The following is a 19,799-nucleotide window of genomic DNA, read 5'->3' on the forward strand; positions in this document are numbered from 1 at the left end:
CTTTACGGGCGAGAAACGACATGCATAACCATTCAGCCAATTGAGTCCCGGAAGGGGCGATGCAGTGGACTACTATGTAGGTCGAAACCCTCGCATGCGGGTTGGAAACTGCAGCAACGTTGGCAGACTGACTCGGCAAGTCTCCTAAAAGAGAATGGCGGAGAAGCGCAGAAGGTTGTCTACAGTCGATAATCAACTATATGTACCCAAGAGCGGGAAGTGAAGCCGGGATGATGAAATCAGCAACCAACAAACACTTGTTACGGTTGCCAGTGGCCTCAGAGTTGCCGGCCTGTGCGACGACCTCGAGTGTAAGAGAATGCTGATGAACCGAGTCGTGGCTAGTAAGACGGTGCCTGTATACTTTGGTTCTTCGTAAAGGACAGTGAGGGTGCAGGCGGAAGACACCTGTAGCGGCGCGAAAGAAGTCGACCGATGGAAGGATTGGACGGTGTAGCAAACAAGCTGCAAGTGCAGGCCGAATGAGCAGAGCTCACCAACGAGAAAAGATCTACTGCAGGAGTTTGACGCCGCAATGCACTTAGACGGTCGGGTCTTGTCCAGATAGTACCATCAGACGCATGACAAAAGCAGGGCCAGATGCAGACATGGAGAGGGCCGTAGATTGATACATATAAACTAGTATGCAACAACCGGGATCACAGTCGAATGGCTATTGAACCCAAGCCGAAAGACGAGATGGGGGTGTCAGAAGTAGACTTGGGGGGAGTAGTAGGGTATGACTAGTAGAAACAAGGACTAGGGTATATTGAGAGACGGGTGAATTAAGGTGCAATGGACAGGACAGACCTTGACCGTGAAGAGGGCTGGCTGGCCAGACGGGGATTGTACAGACCAGGGTAGGGAGCATGACCTCAATGCTACTGTCCTCTAGCTCGTCGGAGTTCGAGGCGTGTGTGTGCTTGTGCGTGAGTGTGAGTGTGTGGGAGAGACGTTGGTGTACCCGGGGGACGAAGTGAAAACACCCTCGACGGTAATGCTACGAAGTGACACACCCCAACTAGAGACGTATCCATGGAGTACTGTCGCGAAAAGAAGCAGGAAGCAGGAGCCAACTGGGCGCTGGGCGAAGATGAGAACGGTTTGAGGAAAAGAGACGTTGATACAGATACGTCCAAGAAAGTCACCATGGGTGCGCTTTGAGATCTTTCTGCATCTGGAGAAGTTGTGCAGAGTTATCACTTCAGTCTCGGGAGTCGCTGTAGACGTCGATAATCAATAGATCCGCTACTGTTGAAGATCGTCATGTTCACTGATGCCCATGTGCCGAGGAGAGCTGATCTTGCTGAAGCTAGTGGTAAGCAACCTGATGTGCGAGACTAGAGAGCGGATGAAGGATGCTCCCGAGGTCTAAAGCTGAGCCAGGGAAATACTATGTACTAGGCAAGAGCTACCTGGCCAGCTCGACTAGACGCCGAATCTTGAAACTGGCACTGTGTCCGGTTTTGTCGCCAAAGGCCAAGAATGATCGACTAATGAACCAATACGCGACCTGCTCTGAAGTGTGAAGAGGTATCCGCATGAGCCTAATAGTTGAAATACCACTTGCAGATCTGCGACGAAGCGCGTAGTCTATCTTAGGGCAAGCTGTAACCTGTGATTACTTATAAACCGGTATGCCGGCAGCTAGATTCGTCGTGGTAGCATTGTACGTATTGAGCAGCGAAGTTCGACACTGTGCTAGACCCCGTACCTAATCTACAGTAAGTACCTGGGCAAGAGCTGCCCTTCCACAAATACGGTCCCAAGGCATCGCACCACGCAAACTCGACTCGAAAAGCAACAACCATAAAGTATGCAAGTGAACTTAAAATGAAGGGCTCATCAATGATGATGCAGAATACGACAACAGCAATAATTTCTGTTCAATCAAGATAACGCATCATCTATCATCACTTTCCCAGTGCTTTCACCTTGCTTCATTCAGACACCCCGACAATAGCCATTTAGTACGATGAACCCCGCCGAGACATAAGCGAGCAAAGCATAGCATCCCCTGCCAACTTAAGGGCTTGCGGTGAATGGTTGATTCTCCTCTAGACCTGGGCATGTGATTAACCAGATGAGCCTCAGAAAGCAGTTCGATGGAATCAGCATGCAACATGCAATACTCGCTTCATCTATTGCTTCAACGATCAATTAATGGGGTATTTCCCACCCCTGTGATGTTGCTGATTGAGGTATTTCGTGGCCATTCGGAAAGAGCTTGGGCTCTTTTGACGTCCCCGCTGATCGTATGTGGGACGGAGTCAAGCAGGGCTAGTCCCTGTCATTTTGGCGAATGGAGATTTTCATAGGGCAGCCATAGGATCACTATCTGGCACCGTTTTCCTCCCGCAACCGTCAATATTGAGGCGTTGCGCTCTCATTCGACAGTCGTCAATGAGCCAAAACTTCGAAAAGCCTCAACTACTTCACTTGCGCCTCTCCGCATACGAAATGGCTCAAAACATATCCAGTAGTATATTAGATCCATCGTCACTACGTACTGATATTACGTCGATCGTCATGCCCTCTTGCGGGTCCTTCGAAGCGCGCCGGCCTCTAGTTCTCTTGTGGAGATATCAAAATGGTTGACTCTTGAACGTGAGCATCGTTCTTTGGTCATGGGATATTCCCTCCTTGCGAAAATGTCATGACCACCAAGACGCCAGGAGCGCCAGAACGCCAGACCGGTGATCATGCTGAACCATGCTAATTCACTGCTCCAAATGACCATTCGTCAGCACTTAACGTTTCTCTAAGTCTAATGGGGATGAATTTGCTATGGGTCCCTGTCTGCACGATTCGCGAGCACATGGGCCGACCTGACCATTTCGAATCGCTCGACGGCCTCCCCGCACCTAGCTTGCGACTCTACTATGTATCTGGTGACAGACCGCAGCCGTGCCCGTCCGCAATGCCGGAAACTCTTTCCTGACAAAAAGAATATCGCAGCACCAATGGAGATTAATTTAATGCAACCAGGGTTTGTCCACTGCGTTTCTGCATATCAAACTCAGATGTTTTGTCGAAGGAGGCTTCGCCTTCAAAGCCATTAATGGTAGCGATATGTTTGAAATCACTTTGCAAATGGGTCGCTAGAGTTACACCGGCTATTATCACCTCACAATACGTAGTTCCCGGATGCGACCATCTCTTTTATTAGCAGCTCAGGACATGGCAGCCAAGTCTCTACTCGCGGCACCATAGAAAAAACATCCTATTTGCGAAGATTCTGCGAAATACCAGCACCTCGCCGCAGAAAGGTGTGATGATGTTGCAGCAACTGAATCTTTATGCCGCTCACGTCGTTCTCGGGGGTCTCGAGGTTCTTTCGTGCGTATCTGCCCGTTAGACATGCTTGGCACCGACCAAGTAGGGATTCTCATTCCATTGAACGAGCACCAATGGTACGAAGGCATCCAAGTCCCTGTTCTCCAGTCTGTACGCCTCATACCAACGTGACGATCTCGGATCAGATTATGGCTCTAGGGCAGGAAGGCTCGGCCCTTGTATCGCCGTTGTTCAGACAGATCGAACCGCACCAGACCTTGTTTTTCTTCAACAATATTAACAAGCCCATAACGTTCCATCATAGATGGTATGCTAGCATGCTAGCCAATCCCTTATGCTCCCGTGTCAGATGGCAAGTTAATCAACAATACGACACTAGCAAGAGAAAGTTATGGCAATATCATTGGCGCAGAACATTTGAACGCTCGATATTACTTCTTCACCGGAGCCAATTGGGCACAAATGTGGCCGAAGCTCACCCTAGTATCCGGGCTGCAATCCTGTTGGCTCAGTTTATCATGATCCTTGACTATCTATGCGATGCGATTCGATGCCTTTGACGAGGCTTGCTCGTATTCTAGACGTTACTGGGCCGTTTCGAGTTTAGCTACCAGCAAAACCAACAGTCTCCAATGAAGATCAAACCCGTAACGAGGCTTGCTCGTTGGAAGGCTTTTGCATCACACAAGGCTTTGTTCTGCTTACCGTGACGAATCCGGGAGGCCTTTCCCAATTCAAAGGAAGGGCACGGAGCTTTCAAACCCATAATTCACCAATCTCCTGCGGTCTAGAGCTGCAAGACGCATGCTCCCGAGAGTTATAGTCGAACCGGGAATGGCGTTGTCATCCCAACTTCCCTACATAGTAACCCGTACCTCATGCCAAATTCTTGCCTCTGTTGGGCAACCCCAGGTTCAGAGTCGCATCAAGCACGTATGCAACTCCAAGTTGAGCCAACGTGCAAGGGTGCAGCATCAACCTAGAAGTAACGGGGAGATTGCTTTCGTTATCAATTCGACTTCAACACAGCAACAACAATAACAACAACAACAAAAAAAGGGGGGGGGGACGAGATCTCAACGTAGATTGTCAATGATGACCTGATTGTGTACCCGGAATCAACCTTACGAACAGGCCATAAGTCGCTCATTGCTCCAAGGGACAACCCGTTATCTCCACTTCCAATCTCTTCGGCGACTTGCTCCGGGCTGGAAGCAGTCAGGGATATTGCAGTCTAGCGACAGGCAGACGCCAGGATTATCACCAACGGCCATAACGAAGGATTTTGGAGATGTCCGTGCTCCACCTTCCTGACAGATCTTGCGGTTTCTGCTCGACCCATGACTGCCTTTCCTCGTCAACTTAGCATTGCTTCTGCTCTTAAGGCTCAGACTTCTCTAGTTGATCTGCTTTGCAGGAGCACAACAATCGTCACAAGTTACATACAATAGTGTTCGGGGAGGACCGTCCAGGCCCGTAAATGGTCACAGCGTCATTCAAGCGCACTCCAACAACCATATCCATGCAATGCACTAAAGCTACCCGTGGCATATCGTGCTAGTATTATCCATTTCTTCCCGCGCTCTAGACAGGGTTCATCCCTGGGTGGTTGTGCCTGGCAATTCAGGGCCGGCGTCAACTGCGCACGAGGCAGATAGATACATTTACAGGGCAGGAATGAGAGGAAGAAAGCAACACGACAAACAGACAGACGTCAGCGGTGTGTTCGTGGAGTGAAGATGTTCGCCAGGATTTGCAGGAACCCGGCCACAAAGACCCCGAATTGACGAATTACGCACACCTCATACTGCTCATATGCTGTCGACCGTCATCGGCGTACTGGCGGTAAGCGGTGCATTGTGAAAGGTCAGCATTACCTCACTCGCGCAGCCCATCCAGTCTAAGTTTCCCTGTTGGTGTGAAATAGTGGAGGGTGAATCGCACGAAGGAGGGATAGCGACAAAACGTCAAAAAGCAAAGATGAAATCAAGCAAGGTAAAAGAAAATAGGAAGAAAAATAAAATAAAAACTCCGACGCAAGACGCCATGTAGTGACGGCAATGTTCTGCGCATTAAGCGCCGTTGAAGCACATGAGGCCATGGGTGGAGTCGGGCAAGAAAGAGGGTTAGAGCTATGGTAGGTCAGGTAGGTACCCAATGCCCCCAACTTGGAGTTGGGTCTCTGAGATGCAGTGCACCTGCATCTCAAGCCTGATTGTCGGATTCGGCGGCCGCATAACCAGAGGCCCTCGGTTATGCAGATGATGGGCAATCCCCCATGTGTCTGGTTCACAGTTTCGCCTTCACAAGCATCAACTCCGCATTCGCAATGGCCCCTTCGAGATCCTGCGTGGCGTTGAAAACGGTCTGAGACACATTGTGGGGGAAAGACGTCAATTGCAAACGATTTCAGCCTTTTCGGCGTCCACTCGCGCCTGAATGTAACGCTCTAACCTAGTCTTATACTTTCGTCATTTATCAAGTTTTTGGCTCTATTGAGACGAGCTGGACCTGCGTCGATAATGGGCACCCCCAGCTGAGCGATAGTCGCTCTAATTCATTTATGCATGAACTTTATTCCTCCCGACTCCCGTGCCGACAACGCCATTCCATTGTTTTGTCGCAAGTTGTGTCTGTGTCCTCCTCTCAATCGGTTACAGCCATACTGGGCCTCGATCCGCCAACCCGCAAACCATACGCCAGCTCCCAATTGCAAATGCAGCTGTCCGCAGCCTCATCCACACGAACAGGAATCTACGCGAATCGTCATCCGTTGGCTCCTCTTCACACGACCTTGCCAGGAAAGTGTTTTTCTTTTCACTCTCGGGTACGGTCCGCAACCTCGGCGCCATTCTATACCACCATAAATCCTGCATATGCGCTTTGACCGAGATATTGGAAATGCATCTCCCAGAGGACATCCGAGAGTTTTTCGTGTATCCACATACAGCCGAGCAATCATCTCTTGACGATCGTAACTACGAAGGGTAGACGTTAGCAATAAATCACATATGCCTTGTGGACCCGGACACGCTGCATGCCAGCAAGATAATAAGATAAATAACTAAAAAGCAATGCTTACCAATATCTTCGTCCGCTAGTTCGTGACTCAGGCCCACGCGCTGCGGCTGATGCTTGACAGATTTGCCGTAAACGATAGCCGTTTTGAATTGTTCCGCGATGGTACGATGAATTGCGTTACACTAGTTTGTGGAAGAAACGGCCCGAGTCAGCAAGGTTTGTCTCTAGTCAACGTTGTCTGTACCAGAGAAGCAAGCAACTTACGAAATCCTCGACCGTACATCTTGTCGAACGGAGCACGACAGGTTGAGTATAGTCCGGCATCTTGCCTTTTGGCTTGGTATACACGCGTACTAGCTGGAGTTTCTCCCACCTGTGACACGATGGCGTTAGTGCTGTGTAACGGTTGTACGACAAGGAGTAATGTGCCATCCTCGATGGGGCGTAGCACATACATTGCTTCCATCAATTCGTCGATATTCCAGCCATGCTCGGAACTGATGGGCACAGCGTTGGGAATCCTGTAAAGCAGGTCAAGTTCCTCGATGCTGATGGCGTCAATCTTGTTGAGTACGTAGATGACCGGAATATAACTACGGCTCTTTGCTTCCAACACATCGATGAGATCGTCGACTGTGGCGTCACAACGAATGGCGATATCGGCAGAGTTGATACGATACTCGTTCATCACAGCCTTGATCTCGTCATTATCGATGTGGGTCAAAGGTACCGTGCTGGAGATATTCAAACCACCCTTATCCTTCTTCTTGAAAGTGATGTTTGGTGGCCCCTTATTAATACGAATACCGAAACCTTCCAGTTCGGTCTCAATAACTCGCTTGTCCGTGAGTGGTTTATTGACATCGAGAACGATGAAAATAAGATGGCACGTTTTTGCGACAGCAATAACTTGACGACCACGTCCACGACCATCCTTAGCACCCTCAATAATACCTGGAAGATCGATCATCTGCAGAGGGGCTCCTATCAATGGCATCAGAAATGGGAGTTTTCGGTGTTTCTACCATCGAAATTGCTTCTTGGGCTTGACGCATTTGTTTAAGGGGTGAATTCATACCATTGTACGTGACTTGACCCGGTACCGAAGTCAAGGTGGTGAATTCGTAAGCAGCAACCTCGGAATGCTGTCCAGTAAGTCTACTCATGAGTGTACTCTTTCCCACTGAGGGGAAACCAATAAATCCAACACTAGCAACACCGGTTCTTGCAACATCGAAACCAGCACCACCACCGCCGCCTCCGCTGGAAGGAGTGAGCAGCTCTCGCTTCAGCTTAGCCAACTTGGCCTTTAGCTGACCCAAATGAAACGAAGTTGCCTTGTTCTTTTGGGTTCGGGCCATCTACATGTGGTTTAGTATATTTGGTCCCCTATTTACGGGTTTGATGTTACGGGATCTTTACTCACTTCGGCCTCGATATCCTTGATCTATGGAAAGGTGTCAGCACTGAATCGGACGACAACTCATTTTACGCGGGGTAGTTACCTTGTCCACTGTAGTCGACATCTTTGCGGTATTGTCGGACTACCTGGTGCTTCTCTGTTTTGACCTGCGATATCTTCAAAAGAAACCACCCACGATATGTGAAATGGCGGTTAGTTGGTCTGGCGGGGCGAAATGTCGAAAATTCCTGAGGATGATGTCAAGCCCCGCGGATGGTCGCCTCGGCCGAAGTTTACCCGTTGTTGGTTCGTTAAAGTGCATGCGTTCAAGGAGCAAGAAAGAAGCCTGTTAACAATCGTTGAATACAAAACATGTATGATTGATTCATTTTGAATTTTAAAATAAAAAGGTTTAAGTGCATCACATTTCATCTCTATGAATCGTCACTATACACGCATTGATGCCGCAACCATCCAAGTAAACACATCCAAACAATTTCGTAAAAGGGTGTGGTTACCTGAGCCTCGAGCTTGCACATCGAAATAATTGCCATCTATTAGGCATGTTAAGTAGTCACAGGAATAAGTAAGGTTTGTTGCGCGTGTCGACCACGCTTTTACGTGGTGCGTGCGAGGCAGTAGATGCAGGAATTGGCGCGGCGCCCACTATACCTCACCTGCTGGTGCACCAACTCTTGTGTATACTACCTGCCTGCCGGCCAACATTGCTTTCGTCTTCATCCGATTTGAGTTTGTAGCTCCCGTGGGCTTCTCATATGCAATTCACATATTTTAAAGTGTGACCAATAATGGAAGTGACAGCGCTCGTTGCTGAGCCTCTCAAATCAAAGGCATGCCATGCAGTTCAGCTGTCAATCACACCGGCTTTCGCTGAGGCATGGATGTATGGGTTATGAGTTAGTAAAAGTTCACTACTGCAAAACATATCATGATTCCACAAGGTGCTCAATTATTCTCCGCATGAAATGGAAAGGGCCGGCCCCTGATGCCCGCTGCCGGACGCAAGGAAGCGTTCACGGCCTTTAAATAAAAAGCAAGAAATAAGCTTTTATCCCTTACAGATAGCTTTGCGTCAAATGTAACCCCCCCACATTGAACTGTTTCTCTTTCTCTCTCTCTCTGTCTCTCACCGTTCTCTGCAAAGGCAAGTCGGTCTGCTGGGGTTGAAAAACGCCTGAAGTATGCCACAAATTGCGGGAGGGTATACTCTCTGCCGGTCGTCATGTCGTGAGACAACACCGCGTGGCACTTGTCTTGGACTAATGTATTCGTGGCTACTTTGAGACAAAGGCGAACTTTACCCAAAACCCCGCTGTCATGTACACAGGCCGATGGCGATAAACATTCTGTAGGAATTTTCGATCGGTAAAGTCTCCTGCAGAAGCTGCGCAAATAGAGCTGCGGCTTCCGGACGAGGCGCACTGGACTTGAGTGGCCAGCTAACAACCGCGGAGACAGGGAGGCTCTTCCGCGTCCCAAACAACAGTACCACCAGATTGGACGGCAGCGGTGTGCTAATGTATCTTTGATGCCGTGTCACATCATGTTTGATTAATGCCGCTTGATTTGTTGAATGCCATGTCGAGTAATTCAGGTAGAGAGATAACCACGTGGGCTTCGCATTTCGGGCAAGTCCATCCACAACCTGTTATAGCAGCGGATGAGAAGGATAGCTCATTCATTCCATAGTTCTAGGGCCTGTAACTAGTAGCGCCCCGGAGTCTACTTTTTCATGTTAAGATGAACCTCACAAGCAAGAAAATAGGTCACGGTGAAAGACTCGGCAGTTCCTACGCAAGATTTTCCTCGAACACTGGTGGGTATATTTGATCCCAAACCTGTTCGAACCAACAGTTGTTATTAATAGCTCATTTTATGGGTAGCCGTAATTTATCAGCTAGTAATTACTATGCTGCGGCTCTTAACAAGGTCACTATAAGGTTAGTCTGATACAGAATGCCGCTGAGGTCGACTGGTCGAGACTCTCGTGGCGGCCATGCTCCCCACGAACTCTATATCGACTTCGCTTCGTCCTAATCTCGTTCATAAGCTGGCCATTTTCCATCGATCCATAAGCATCAGACACATGAGCCGTGGCCAGAAACACGGTCGTCTTAGTCTCAAACGATCGAGAACGACGGGAGACATACATGAACCCCGGTCGCGATGGAAGCCACGAAGCGCGGGCTATGTGGCTGTATACTGTACGGCATAGGATTTAACTGTACATCTCAAAGCTGAGGGTGCTCTTATGTTTGCAGCCGCGACGAACCGCATCTGACGTGCCGCATTACAACGGCTTTGCCGCGACCATGTTGTGAATCCACGCCGTCTCAACGTGCCGTGCGCCACGGCCCCATGGACTCTTCGCTGGACGAGCCCACTCATGTCTCACTAGCTGGACTATGCTCACAAAACAAACAAAAGAATATAGTTTCTAGTATGTGGGATGCTCGGTATCTGGGAGTGTATGTATTCGCTAATACTTTCCTAGTGAGCAACAGACCTTCGACCGAGCCCCACGTATATTCCTTGTCGCTGAACGACAGGAGCTGACATGAACGATCAACTGCAAGCTTATCTGACCAAAAAGAATAGCGGCGATCGTCATGTAGCAACATGGTGTAAATACCTTGGATCAGCAAGTACGTATGCTGCACGAGTGCCATGGGCAACGAGTGTCTCTGCTGCTACCACTGCCAGATGACTTGCGGGACCAAGGCTATTCTAGTAGATGCTCGCTTCATATGATCAAAGGTATCGCGAGGGTTCTTATGCCCTTAACCACACGTATTTCCGGTATCAAGTAATCAGCGCTTTAACTGTAAGTCACAAGTACTATTTTGTCGTTGTGTCATTCGACTCCAAGAAGTAGACATATTACGTTAAAAAGTTATCTCCTTTCGAGATATGAGAGCATCCCAGTCAAGCAGTCTGTGATTGGCGATACACAATAGATCGCCCGTGTCTATATCTTATCCAGACTTTCATGTCATGTAAATTATGATACAGCAATGAGTGCAAAAAGAAAAGAAAACATGGCATGCTGATGTCTGAAGAAGACGTGATGCCTCATACTGGAGTCGAACCAGTTACCTCCTCATTACTAGTGAGGCGCTCTACCGGTGAGCCAATGAGGCAGTGCGACGAGTTCCGTTTACAGAGTTTATAAAGCCTGCTTGGAACGGTGAAGCGGACAAGGCGGCCTAGGAACAACCTTTCAGGGGCCATGATGGCTTCGGGATATTTATCCCGGGATTATACTTCTGATACGAAAAGTCTGTGGGTTAGGGTACGTGAGTGGGCCGTGGTCCACCACAGTCTTTAGCAATGGTTAAGCTAAGGTAAATAGCTTTCTCGAGAGACCCTCTATACCACGTGTTGCTTCTTGTCTTCGAAGACACTCTGCGCATACTGCTCATCTCGCGAAGAGAGGCAGCCAAACCCGAAGAGGCTATGAAGGCCGCTGCAAGAAATTGAAAAAGTGGCCAGCGGGTGCAATAGATCGCGGAGCCATGATTGACACTTATATTATGATGGAATAGATGGTCAGGAGTCATCTGATGAACTTGTTCTCAGCCGGCTTTGAGTCTCCTGCAACCACAATCTGGCTGCATTCCAGTCTCCTCATAAGCATTAGCGCCGCGAGACTCTTTGTTGCCCTCCGTTGTACCTGCTTCAGAGCGCCAAGGTTCTTCTTCATGGAATTTTGAATGGTATGGGTGCAGGGACGAGTGTTGAATGGGATTGTTCAGCTTTCAGCTTTGAACTTGAGGAAATGACATGTATTGACGGCCAATTGGCCAGGTTAGTCCATAACGACTATTCAGATCACTAGTCTAGGTAAAGATAGTACCCCAAACGGAGCTTAGGGGGTCCAGCAACACAGTAGACGACCCTTAGCGCTAGCAACAATTGACAATAGTCTAAATCTTTACGAGAACGGCTCACTGTAGTCAATAATTTGGACTCATCACTTGATAGGGGCAGACGGGAATGAAGGACAACAAGTGACACCATGTGTCTATCCGAGAAGAAAGTATTGTATAGGCGAGCAAAGAGGAATCTCACAGCAGGCAATCCTCTCTCCAGTGCAATATGTATCTCCAACGCTTCCTGGCGCTGTCAGCGTCACTCAGCTAGGCCTCTGCCAAATACGGCAGCCTCAAGAATGCCACGAGTGCGTATAACACTACAAGTCTATACAACACCATCAGCTCGGAGAGTATCGCCAGCAGCACTATCTCCACCTCCAACTCGCCCAGCTCCACCATCCCGGAACCTACTCAGATCTGTCAAGCCTACGGAACTAGGCCGCTGAGTGTAGTAATCCTCATTTCTGCTACTATCTTCGATAGCCCGACAGCAAACTGTGAGAGCTTATCTGAACAGATCCGGAGTGGCTGCCGGTGTAGCATGTATGCCATCGCCCTGGAACTGGACTTCACCTTGGGCACGAGCGATCTGGTCATCTGTTTCGATGCAACCTTCCCCTCCCCCGTGGTCTCTGTGGTTGAATCCTTGCCCAAATACAGGCTACCTCGTACGAGTTAAGCTAATCATTCTTGGGGACCGTCTGTCTTTGCATACACGGTGACCAGCGCCGATGTTACTATGCTTATTGCACCAGGACCAAGTGTGATATTCTCAGGATATGTTACCCCATCCGTCACACCAAGCGACAGTCCGGAGTATACTGCAGAAGCGAAAGCGAGGTCGACTGATGACAAGGACTTTATGGCGATATACACATATACCGAGTTCGAGATCATTTTGGATGCCACAGGGTTACCGCCAGTCGCGAGTGGTATCCCTCAACCATCCGGAACGGATTTGCCAGAAATCCCATGCATGGTAACCTAGGGCCGGCATCGCCGTTTGTAAGTCGACGCCTGACTCGATTAGGAGATTCTGGAAGCTCACTTGTCCTGGATGAAAACCTCTTGCCCATGGTCAGCAGAACCGGCTCCGTTGATCTTCTATTGCAGCCCACTACTACCGGTGACCCTATGCTCAACCCATCGACGTACACCGCGCCCACCTTTTGTCTCCAAGCGGCCGAAGGTACTGACGGTATATGTGACATTATATACGGCAACACAGCTCAGTTCGTCACCATGACCGTGGACGGACAGGTTATTCTCGTGAATAAATGACGACTGGGCCGGCTATTAGTGGCGGCAGGGTTACTACCATATTCAGCATCGACTTTTACGGACGCATCACTATCACGCTAGGCGGCGCGACTTATCAATGGAGCACGAGTGGGCAATCGTGCACAATTACCCCAGCAGCGTCGCCTGTCACAATTCCCAAAGTATCGAAAATGCTGGAGGGCCGCAAGCGAACCGAGGAGCTTGCAGACGAACTGATCGTTCGGTCGAAGCTAAAGCAGCGTTTAATGAACGCTGACTCTCACGCACCACAGTGTCCCTCTACGCCTGCCTGCCGGCCTCGTGTCCTATACAAAGTTAGACTACACATTGGGCGAGGGCAATTTATGTGAAGGCCTCTCCGACTGGTGGGACCTCAGCCCGCTCGATTTCGGTGGCGCGTGCAACGTTCAAATTCTTTACTACGATATGTGCGAGGATTTCAGCTGGGTGGGCTGCAACGCCATACTCTACATCGCGACGCTTGCAGTGTGCTCTGAAGTGATTGGGAATGATCGGTGGGACGTAGCAGCTCTTATCGCCTGTGGTGTACAGGCAGCTTATTACACCGCTGTCGCTGAAACTAACACCGGTTGTGCTCTCTACTATAAGGCTCCGAACGCCGTGTGCCGATGCTTCTGCTCCGGACCCCTACCTACCAGACATCTGGACTGTGGGGTGTCACCGTCAAAGAGGGCGACGTGGGAGTGACCCAAGTCATGGCGAATCTTTACGTTGGCTTGAGGTTGTCATCTCTCGTAGCACCCCTGTCGGCGGCGCCGGCCATTTCATGCTCATGGATGTCGAGATGAACTAGGTAGGTGCGACGTCGAAGAGAGTCTCGATTAGCCAGTCAAAGGCGGCTCTTGCCTTGCAGTAACGAGACAGTAGTGCCATCAACATCACAACCCAGTTCGACATGTCAATCAGGTCACGTGGACTTGTAATCGCTGAGACCAGTGTTGGAGTATAAGTACAAATAGAATAGCAATGCTAGTCACCGAAATCAGCGTCATAAGAAGCAATATGGACATTATCAATTGGTATTGAGCAAGAGTAATAGTATCTAATACGCTTTCTTCTATGAGGTGATCGGTCCTCCATTTCCGTGAGAACCTAAACATGGCAGCGGCGCCAAACGCCTTGGTCTGCATATTGTTTCATCCTGGGTAAGCCCCGTGCAGTTTGTCCCCGAAGAACCAGTTGTTGCAGGACTTTACAATTCGAAGCCAACAGTACAGCTTAGACGACTGCAAATGCATTTGGACAGAGATGTATATGCGGGAGGGAGTTGCTATTTGCTTCGTATCGTAGGCTCGTGTCGCTGAATAAAACAAAACCATTTCCATAGCCAGTGCGGGTATGATGCGATCAGAGGATGTGGCATGATATCGTATAATATGGGTTCATTGGATGGGTAATATATTTATGTCGGTCAGTATGGAGCATCAATGAGCTGCTCCGTTGATGCCGTTGACGAGAGGCCTTTCTGAGGCTTCCGTACTATGAGCGCCGTTGACCCGCTCTGTGGGAGATTCTGCTGAAGGGGACATGTTCTCCTCGTTCGGGCCGTCGGCTGTACCGTTTGATGTCATGCTTTTCGGCGTAAGGTGCGCGCCGTTCATGGCTAGAAGCTTTTGCTGCTCCGAAAGCAGGTGGCATAGACCTTGCTCTAGGCACAATTGAGGGTAATCCGGATCTTCTGGACCTACAGCTACGAGACCGCCTCTGCGAGGTACGCGCTGATCAGGAAACGGAGAACTGCTCGGCTTATAATGACCTGGTCGGTCTTCACTGTCGAGCCGCCCGTTGGTATAGTACTTGGAGCGTGGTGCGAAGCCTTCCCGGCTGTTCGCATCTGGATCTGTCTTCCATTTGGCGGGCGCTGTCCAGCAGTTGAGCTCATTCTCATGCTCAGGGAGCTCTCGATAGCAGATAGAAAGCTTGACGTTGCGCAGATGTGGAATAGTGGGAAGGACGAAGAGCAAGTCGGATTCTTTGACAAAGAACATATCCATATCGAGGAAAAGTGTCGAGGCATCACCGCGGAGTTTTTCGAGGCGCTTGTAACCGACCTTGTTCGGGTCACCGCCGTAGTAATCAGGCAGTTGCTCACCCAAGTGATACAGCTTGCTCGCGGTAAGCGAATATCTGTCTTGTTCCAATCGCCAAATGACGCGCTTGGCAATACTGGATACTGGAATACGCTCCCACCCAGTGTCTATAATGTTATTAGTCAGATATCAACGTCAAGAACTCAGCGTGACTCACATCTTTGAAGTGTCAAGTCTTTCTCCCCAAGCAGTAGCGCAACCTGAGTGTTAAGAAGCCACTGCTCCCTCCCTTGAGGTCCAGTCGCACGTGGATTGATGGTGTCGTAACGCACACCTTGCATGGTTGCGAACAGCTCGGCATATCGCCTCTGCTTCGGGTCTGGACAGGCATCAAGCCACCGAAGTAGTGGTGGCAGCTTAGACAGACGCACCCTCTCTTGTTCTCGTTCTTGTTCTTGTCGTTGACGGAGCAATTCAGCATCTCGTGCTGCCCGCTTGCGCTCGCGTTCCCGTCGTTCGTCCTCTTCGCGCAGACGGCGTGCCTCTTCAGCCGCCGCCTCCTTCTCACGGCGAACACGCTCATCCTCCTCACGCTGTGCCCGCTCCTCTTCCTCTTTCCGCTTACGTTCGTCCTCTTCTCGCCTCTTTCTGTCTTCTTCTTCCTGCTGTTGTCGCTCTGCTTCCAACTTCGCATTCGCCTCCTCTTCAAGACGTCTGGCTTCAGCTTCTTCGCGGCGTTGCTCTGCTTCCACTTCAAGGCGTTTCTTTTCAGCTTCTTCTTTCAAACGTCTGTCCTCGGCATCACGTTTCTGCCTCTCTTCGGCTTCGCGTTGCTTGGCTTCTGCTTTCAGGCGTGCCTCTTCGGCGGCAGCGGCGGCGGCGGCTTCCAATTCGGCTTGTCGCTTCTTGGACTCCTCCGAATCTTTTTCGGAAGAGATCTCGCCATCTTCAATGGATGCTACCTCTGGCGCATCCTTCATGTCGATATCCTCAGCAGCGATCGTTATGTTAGCGTTTTCTGACGAAGATCCCTTCTCGGCCTCTTTGCGTTCGCGTATGAGCTTTTTGGCTTTCTTGGACTCTAGCGTATCTTTGCGATCCCCTTCCGACAACTTCTGGCGCTTCAGAGGGTCGCGTGAATCGTCACGCTTACGAGGACGATCCTCTGAAGAAGAGGTCTTCAAGGATGCCCGGTTTTCCTTGCCTTCCGCATCCAATTTCCTTCGTTTTATCGGTGCCTCGTTCTCATCTTTGTCATCTGCACCATGCCGAGGTGGAGTGTCGTTTGCGCGATGTCTCTTGCCGGATGCGTCGTGAGGAGAGAGTCTGTCCCGGGAGTCGTCTCGCTTCAATGCCTTGGTTCTATCATGATATTTCTCTGAGATGCGCTCCGTACGAGGCTTTTCCACGAGTTCCTCTGGCTTCGAACTAGCTCGCTCAGGGGCGTCATTCGCAGAGTTGTTAGATACCATACTGGCACGGCGCTGCTTCTCTCGCTGGCCTTTGAGATCTTTGCCAGAAATGAGCTTCCTCCGGGGTTTAGCAGTTTCACCTTCCGAAGACATGGCTATGTCCGACTCTGCTCGTCTCGGTTTCACTGGAAGAGCTTTAGCTGATAAGGCTGGGGATGCTTCGCGGTCAGAAATGGCGATGGTTGGGAGCTTCTCCTCCTTCTTTGGGCGGCCACGCTTGGGGGAGGTCGCATCGTCGTTCTGACTGAAAGATGACCTTCTCTTTTCCTTGGGACTGGTAGCAGTCTTGCTCGAGCTAATCTTTTTCTTGGGCTCAGCGTCCTTGGAAGGGCTCGAAGGACGTAGCTTGTGCTTAAGCCGATCCTTTTCCTGAGAAGATTCCGCACGTGCATTCCGCTTAACTTCCTGCGCGAGTTCTCTTTCCCTTTCCCGCCGCGAAGGTGACTTGGTCTTGGAAATTCCCTTGTGAGCCTTCTTATACTCATCATAGGCGTTTTTTAGCATGTGCTCCTCTTCTTTCCATTGCGGGCCTTCACGACGTCTGGCTATCTCGTAGTAAGTCTCTCCTCTAAATCGACGCGTCGGATCAAAGCCGGACTGCTCCAGCAGCAGCTCGATGACTTTAATATTCTCTTGACCAATAGCAGCCAGCATTGGCGTGCTGTGCTCCGAGGGCAAAGAGGGCACAGGTGAAGGGTCGGGGTTCGCACCACCCAATGCCAACAAAAGCTCCATAACAAAGTTATGGCCACCACGGGCAGCTGCTACCAAGGCCTCTGCATCGTCACAGCTTTCCTTGACCTGCAGAACACGCGTAACAGTCTCGTGATCTCCACGTGCTGCAGCTTGCCGCAAGGTCTTCTCGTCTAAGCTCATGTAGAGCAAATGATTGCTGGTCTTGGTGGACCGCACTGTGCCGCCTCTGCGGGACGAGGCTGCCAGCACTGCACCGATGGAGATGTCGGGGGACCGGCGTGGACTGTTCGCTCCATGTGACGAATTGTCCAGATTGTCGTGCGGTAAGTGATCTTCTGAGGTTCGGCGTAGTTCTCCCACTTTCTGTTTCGCTTCGCGCAGCGCTTGTCTTATTTCCTCAGCATTGTCAAGGTCATCAGGCACCTTCTCCAGCGGTTCCTGTCCTTCTGCGTTCGCTTTCCGAGGATTGACACCTGCAGCCAACAAAAGCTTCACGACTTCCAAATGCCCATTTTCGACAGCATCAATGAGTGGTGTATCCTTCATATCATTTCGGCATTCGAGCTTGCAGCCGGCGCCGATCAATAATTCAACAACATCCTCGTGGCCGTTTAGGGAGGCAACTTGAAGTGGCGTGTTTCCAGCATGGTCAGCGAAGTTGAGATCTTCGGGCCGTTCCGCCAGGCGGGATTTCGCGACGTCATATTCACCCTTTGCACAGGCTTTAGCGAACAATGTCTGGCCGTGAGCATCCAGGTGTTTCTTGTGTGGGGCGATCTTGAGGGGAGACATGGTTGAATCTCCTGTGCCTGGCGTCGCGATGCTCTTGAGACGTGAACTGCGAGGATGAGGACTGCCACTGGCGGAGGAATCATCGGAGTGATAGTCGGTGGACTGTAACGGAGCAGGAATACGCCGTTTCTTCGCGGCGAGCCCGAATGCCGAAGACTTGTCCGGGAGTTGTGTCGAGAGACTTCTGCGATGTGGTCGTCCATGCGGAGATATTGAACGTGGACGTGAGGACAGTTGGCGATCCGGGTGTGGCCTGCCAGACGAGAGTCTTGGGTCTCTGGAAGACTTGCCTTCTAAACTGCCCTCAGAGATACGCGGTCGACGAATCTTGCGCGAATCGGCCTCGTCATCAGATTCAGTCTTGTGAGCCTTACGCTTCTGAGCCAAATGGCGGTCGACAGATTTTGCCTTGTCCTTGGACGGCTTGGGTGATCTAGGCTTTGAGACCTCGGAATCAGAACCAGAGTCAGCGTTGCCAGATCTGTGACGTCGATGCGATGGGTTGTGTTCGCGATGTTGATGAGAGGGGGGAGATGCTGGTGCAGAACTGAGTCCGGCGGATGCATCTCGTGCACGGGGTTTGTCCAGTACCCGTTTCTTCTTGCCCAGCGAGGAAATGGACTCATCACCAGTGACATGATGTCGGTCACCATCTTTTGTAGTGTCCTTGAGCTCTTTGAGTGGTTTCCTTGGAACCGGCAAGACACGCTCGTCGATCTCACCGTCACTCTTGTCCTCGTGCTTGATTACTTTTCGCGGCTTGGAGGGCGAGATGCCATCCTTACCAGACAGCACGATTGTCTCGGCGTCCGAGTCACGATCGTTGGCGGTGTCCTCATCGGGAGGGCCCGATGCGACAGTGATGGGCTTCGTCTCCTTGGTCGTCGCGGAGGCTGTCTTGCTGGCTACGGGCGATCTGGTCCTGGAGTGATTCGTTGCAAGCTCGGCTCTTTCCCATCTAGGAGAAGCAGGCTGCTTCGCGCTTGTGGACTCGACAGCATTCTGCGCATCCATATCATTTAATTATTCAGGAATAGTGAACCATGATGGCCACTCATGGGGGGACTATTGACAGGACTCGAGACAAAACAGGGTGGGCGCCAAAGTAAGGGGTTTGTCTGCCGATCGAGAAAGAGGGTCAAAGTCGCCGTTCGTCGAATGAATACGAGACGAGTCCAGTCCTGGGGGGGAACGAACGGGCCGCGCGGGTCTCGATATCAAACACAAGAGCCAACCAGTTCCGATTCGGAAAAGGAAGAAAGAAAGAAAATAAAAATAAATAAAATAAGACGCCTTCTGGATGCAAATGGATTTCTAGTTAGAAGACCTGGCTAAAGAACCTCGAAAGCGATGTACCGTGATAAAAGGGCTATGAAAATAGTACAAGGGGGGGGGACGTGGGTTTTTTTTTTCTTTCGGTGAAGGAGTTTAATTCACAGGGTGAGTCTCGGTATGGGCTATGGAATTGTAAGATGGCTTTGAATGGGAGGCGCCTGAGGCACAAGTACAAGCACGAGCAGCAGTCAAGTCAAATCAACCTGGGCAAAGAGATTGAAATCGAATGCAAAGCAACGGCTCGCAAGGCAAGTTCAAGTCAAGGCAAGTCAAGCAAGCCAAAGCAAACCAAAGCAAAACCCCAGCCCACACCAGATCGGAACCTGGCAAGGACCAGCGTCTCTCACTGGCCTGCCATGGAGCTTTCATTGAAACCTGCAAGCCCAGGACCCGGTTGCCACTAAACCCCCGACTTGTCTCCTTTGATTGGTAGTGGGAAAGGTGGACATGGAGCTAGAGAGCACTACGGCGGCCGGCTGAGGCCAAAAACGCAACAAAAAATGGCAGAGCAAAAGCAGAGGTGCTGCGGCCTGCTGGGCGGACCTGGGAAAAGCTG

The 19,799-nt window shown here is 50.5% G+C and overlaps 3 protein-coding genes and 1 non-coding gene across 4 annotated transcripts; 1 reads left to right on the forward strand and 3 right to left on the reverse strand.

Annotated features, from left to right (window-relative positions):
* Positions 1 to 6,255: 6,255 nt before the first annotated feature.
* Positions 6,256 to 7,844, reverse strand: BKA67DRAFT_592291 (GTP-binding protein RBG1; the record flags this gene model as incomplete). The annotated part of the gene is made up of 7 exons (XM_046104822.1): positions 6,256 to 6,275; positions 6,380 to 6,500; positions 6,583 to 6,691; positions 6,774 to 7,302; positions 7,397 to 7,679; positions 7,745 to 7,765; positions 7,824 to 7,844. 7 exons carry the CDS (start codon positions 7,842 to 7,844, stop codon positions 6,256 to 6,258), a joined length of 1,104 nt encoding a protein of 367 aa, XP_045958180.1.
* A 2,965-nt stretch (positions 7,845 to 10,809) lies between these two features.
* On the reverse strand, positions 10,810 to 10,881 carry BKA67DRAFT_t101. The gene has a single exon. It is a non-coding gene; the product is annotated as a tRNA-Thr (tRNA).
* An 831-nt stretch (positions 10,882 to 11,712) lies between these two features.
* Positions 11,713 to 13,605, forward strand: BKA67DRAFT_691015 (uncharacterized protein; the record flags this gene model as incomplete). The annotated part of the gene is made up of 4 exons (XM_046109159.1): positions 11,713 to 12,284; positions 12,372 to 12,548; positions 12,647 to 12,848; positions 13,170 to 13,605. Exons 1-4 carry the CDS (start codon positions 12,158 to 12,160, stop codon positions 13,603 to 13,605), a joined length of 942 nt encoding a protein of 313 aa, XP_045958181.1. The 5' UTR covers positions 11,713 to 12,157.
* Positions 13,606 to 13,921: 316 nt separating this feature from the next.
* BKA67DRAFT_563587 (uncharacterized protein) lies at positions 13,922 to 15,188 on the reverse strand. Its single transcript, XM_046102670.1, has one exon. It carries the CDS (start codon positions 14,910 to 14,912, stop codon positions 14,343 to 14,345), a length of 570 nt encoding a protein of 189 aa, XP_045958182.1. The 5' UTR covers positions 14,913 to 15,188; the 3' UTR covers positions 13,922 to 14,342.
* Positions 15,189 to 19,799: the final 4,611 nt, after the last annotated feature.

This window comes from Truncatella angustata, assembly GCF_020726525.1.
Source record: "Truncatella angustata strain MPI-SDFR-AT-0073 chromosome Unknown BKA67scaffold_4, whole genome shotgun sequence".
Lineage (NCBI taxonomy): Eukaryota > Fungi > Ascomycota > Sordariomycetes > Amphisphaeriales > Sporocadaceae > Truncatella > Truncatella angustata.

Bases quoted from the DNA above. Each gene is read 5' to 3' on its own strand.
- BKA67DRAFT_563587 (XM_046102670.1), bottom strand. From the start codon at position 14,912: ATGGATATGTTCTTTGTCAAAGAATCCGACTTGCTCTTCGTCCTTCCC.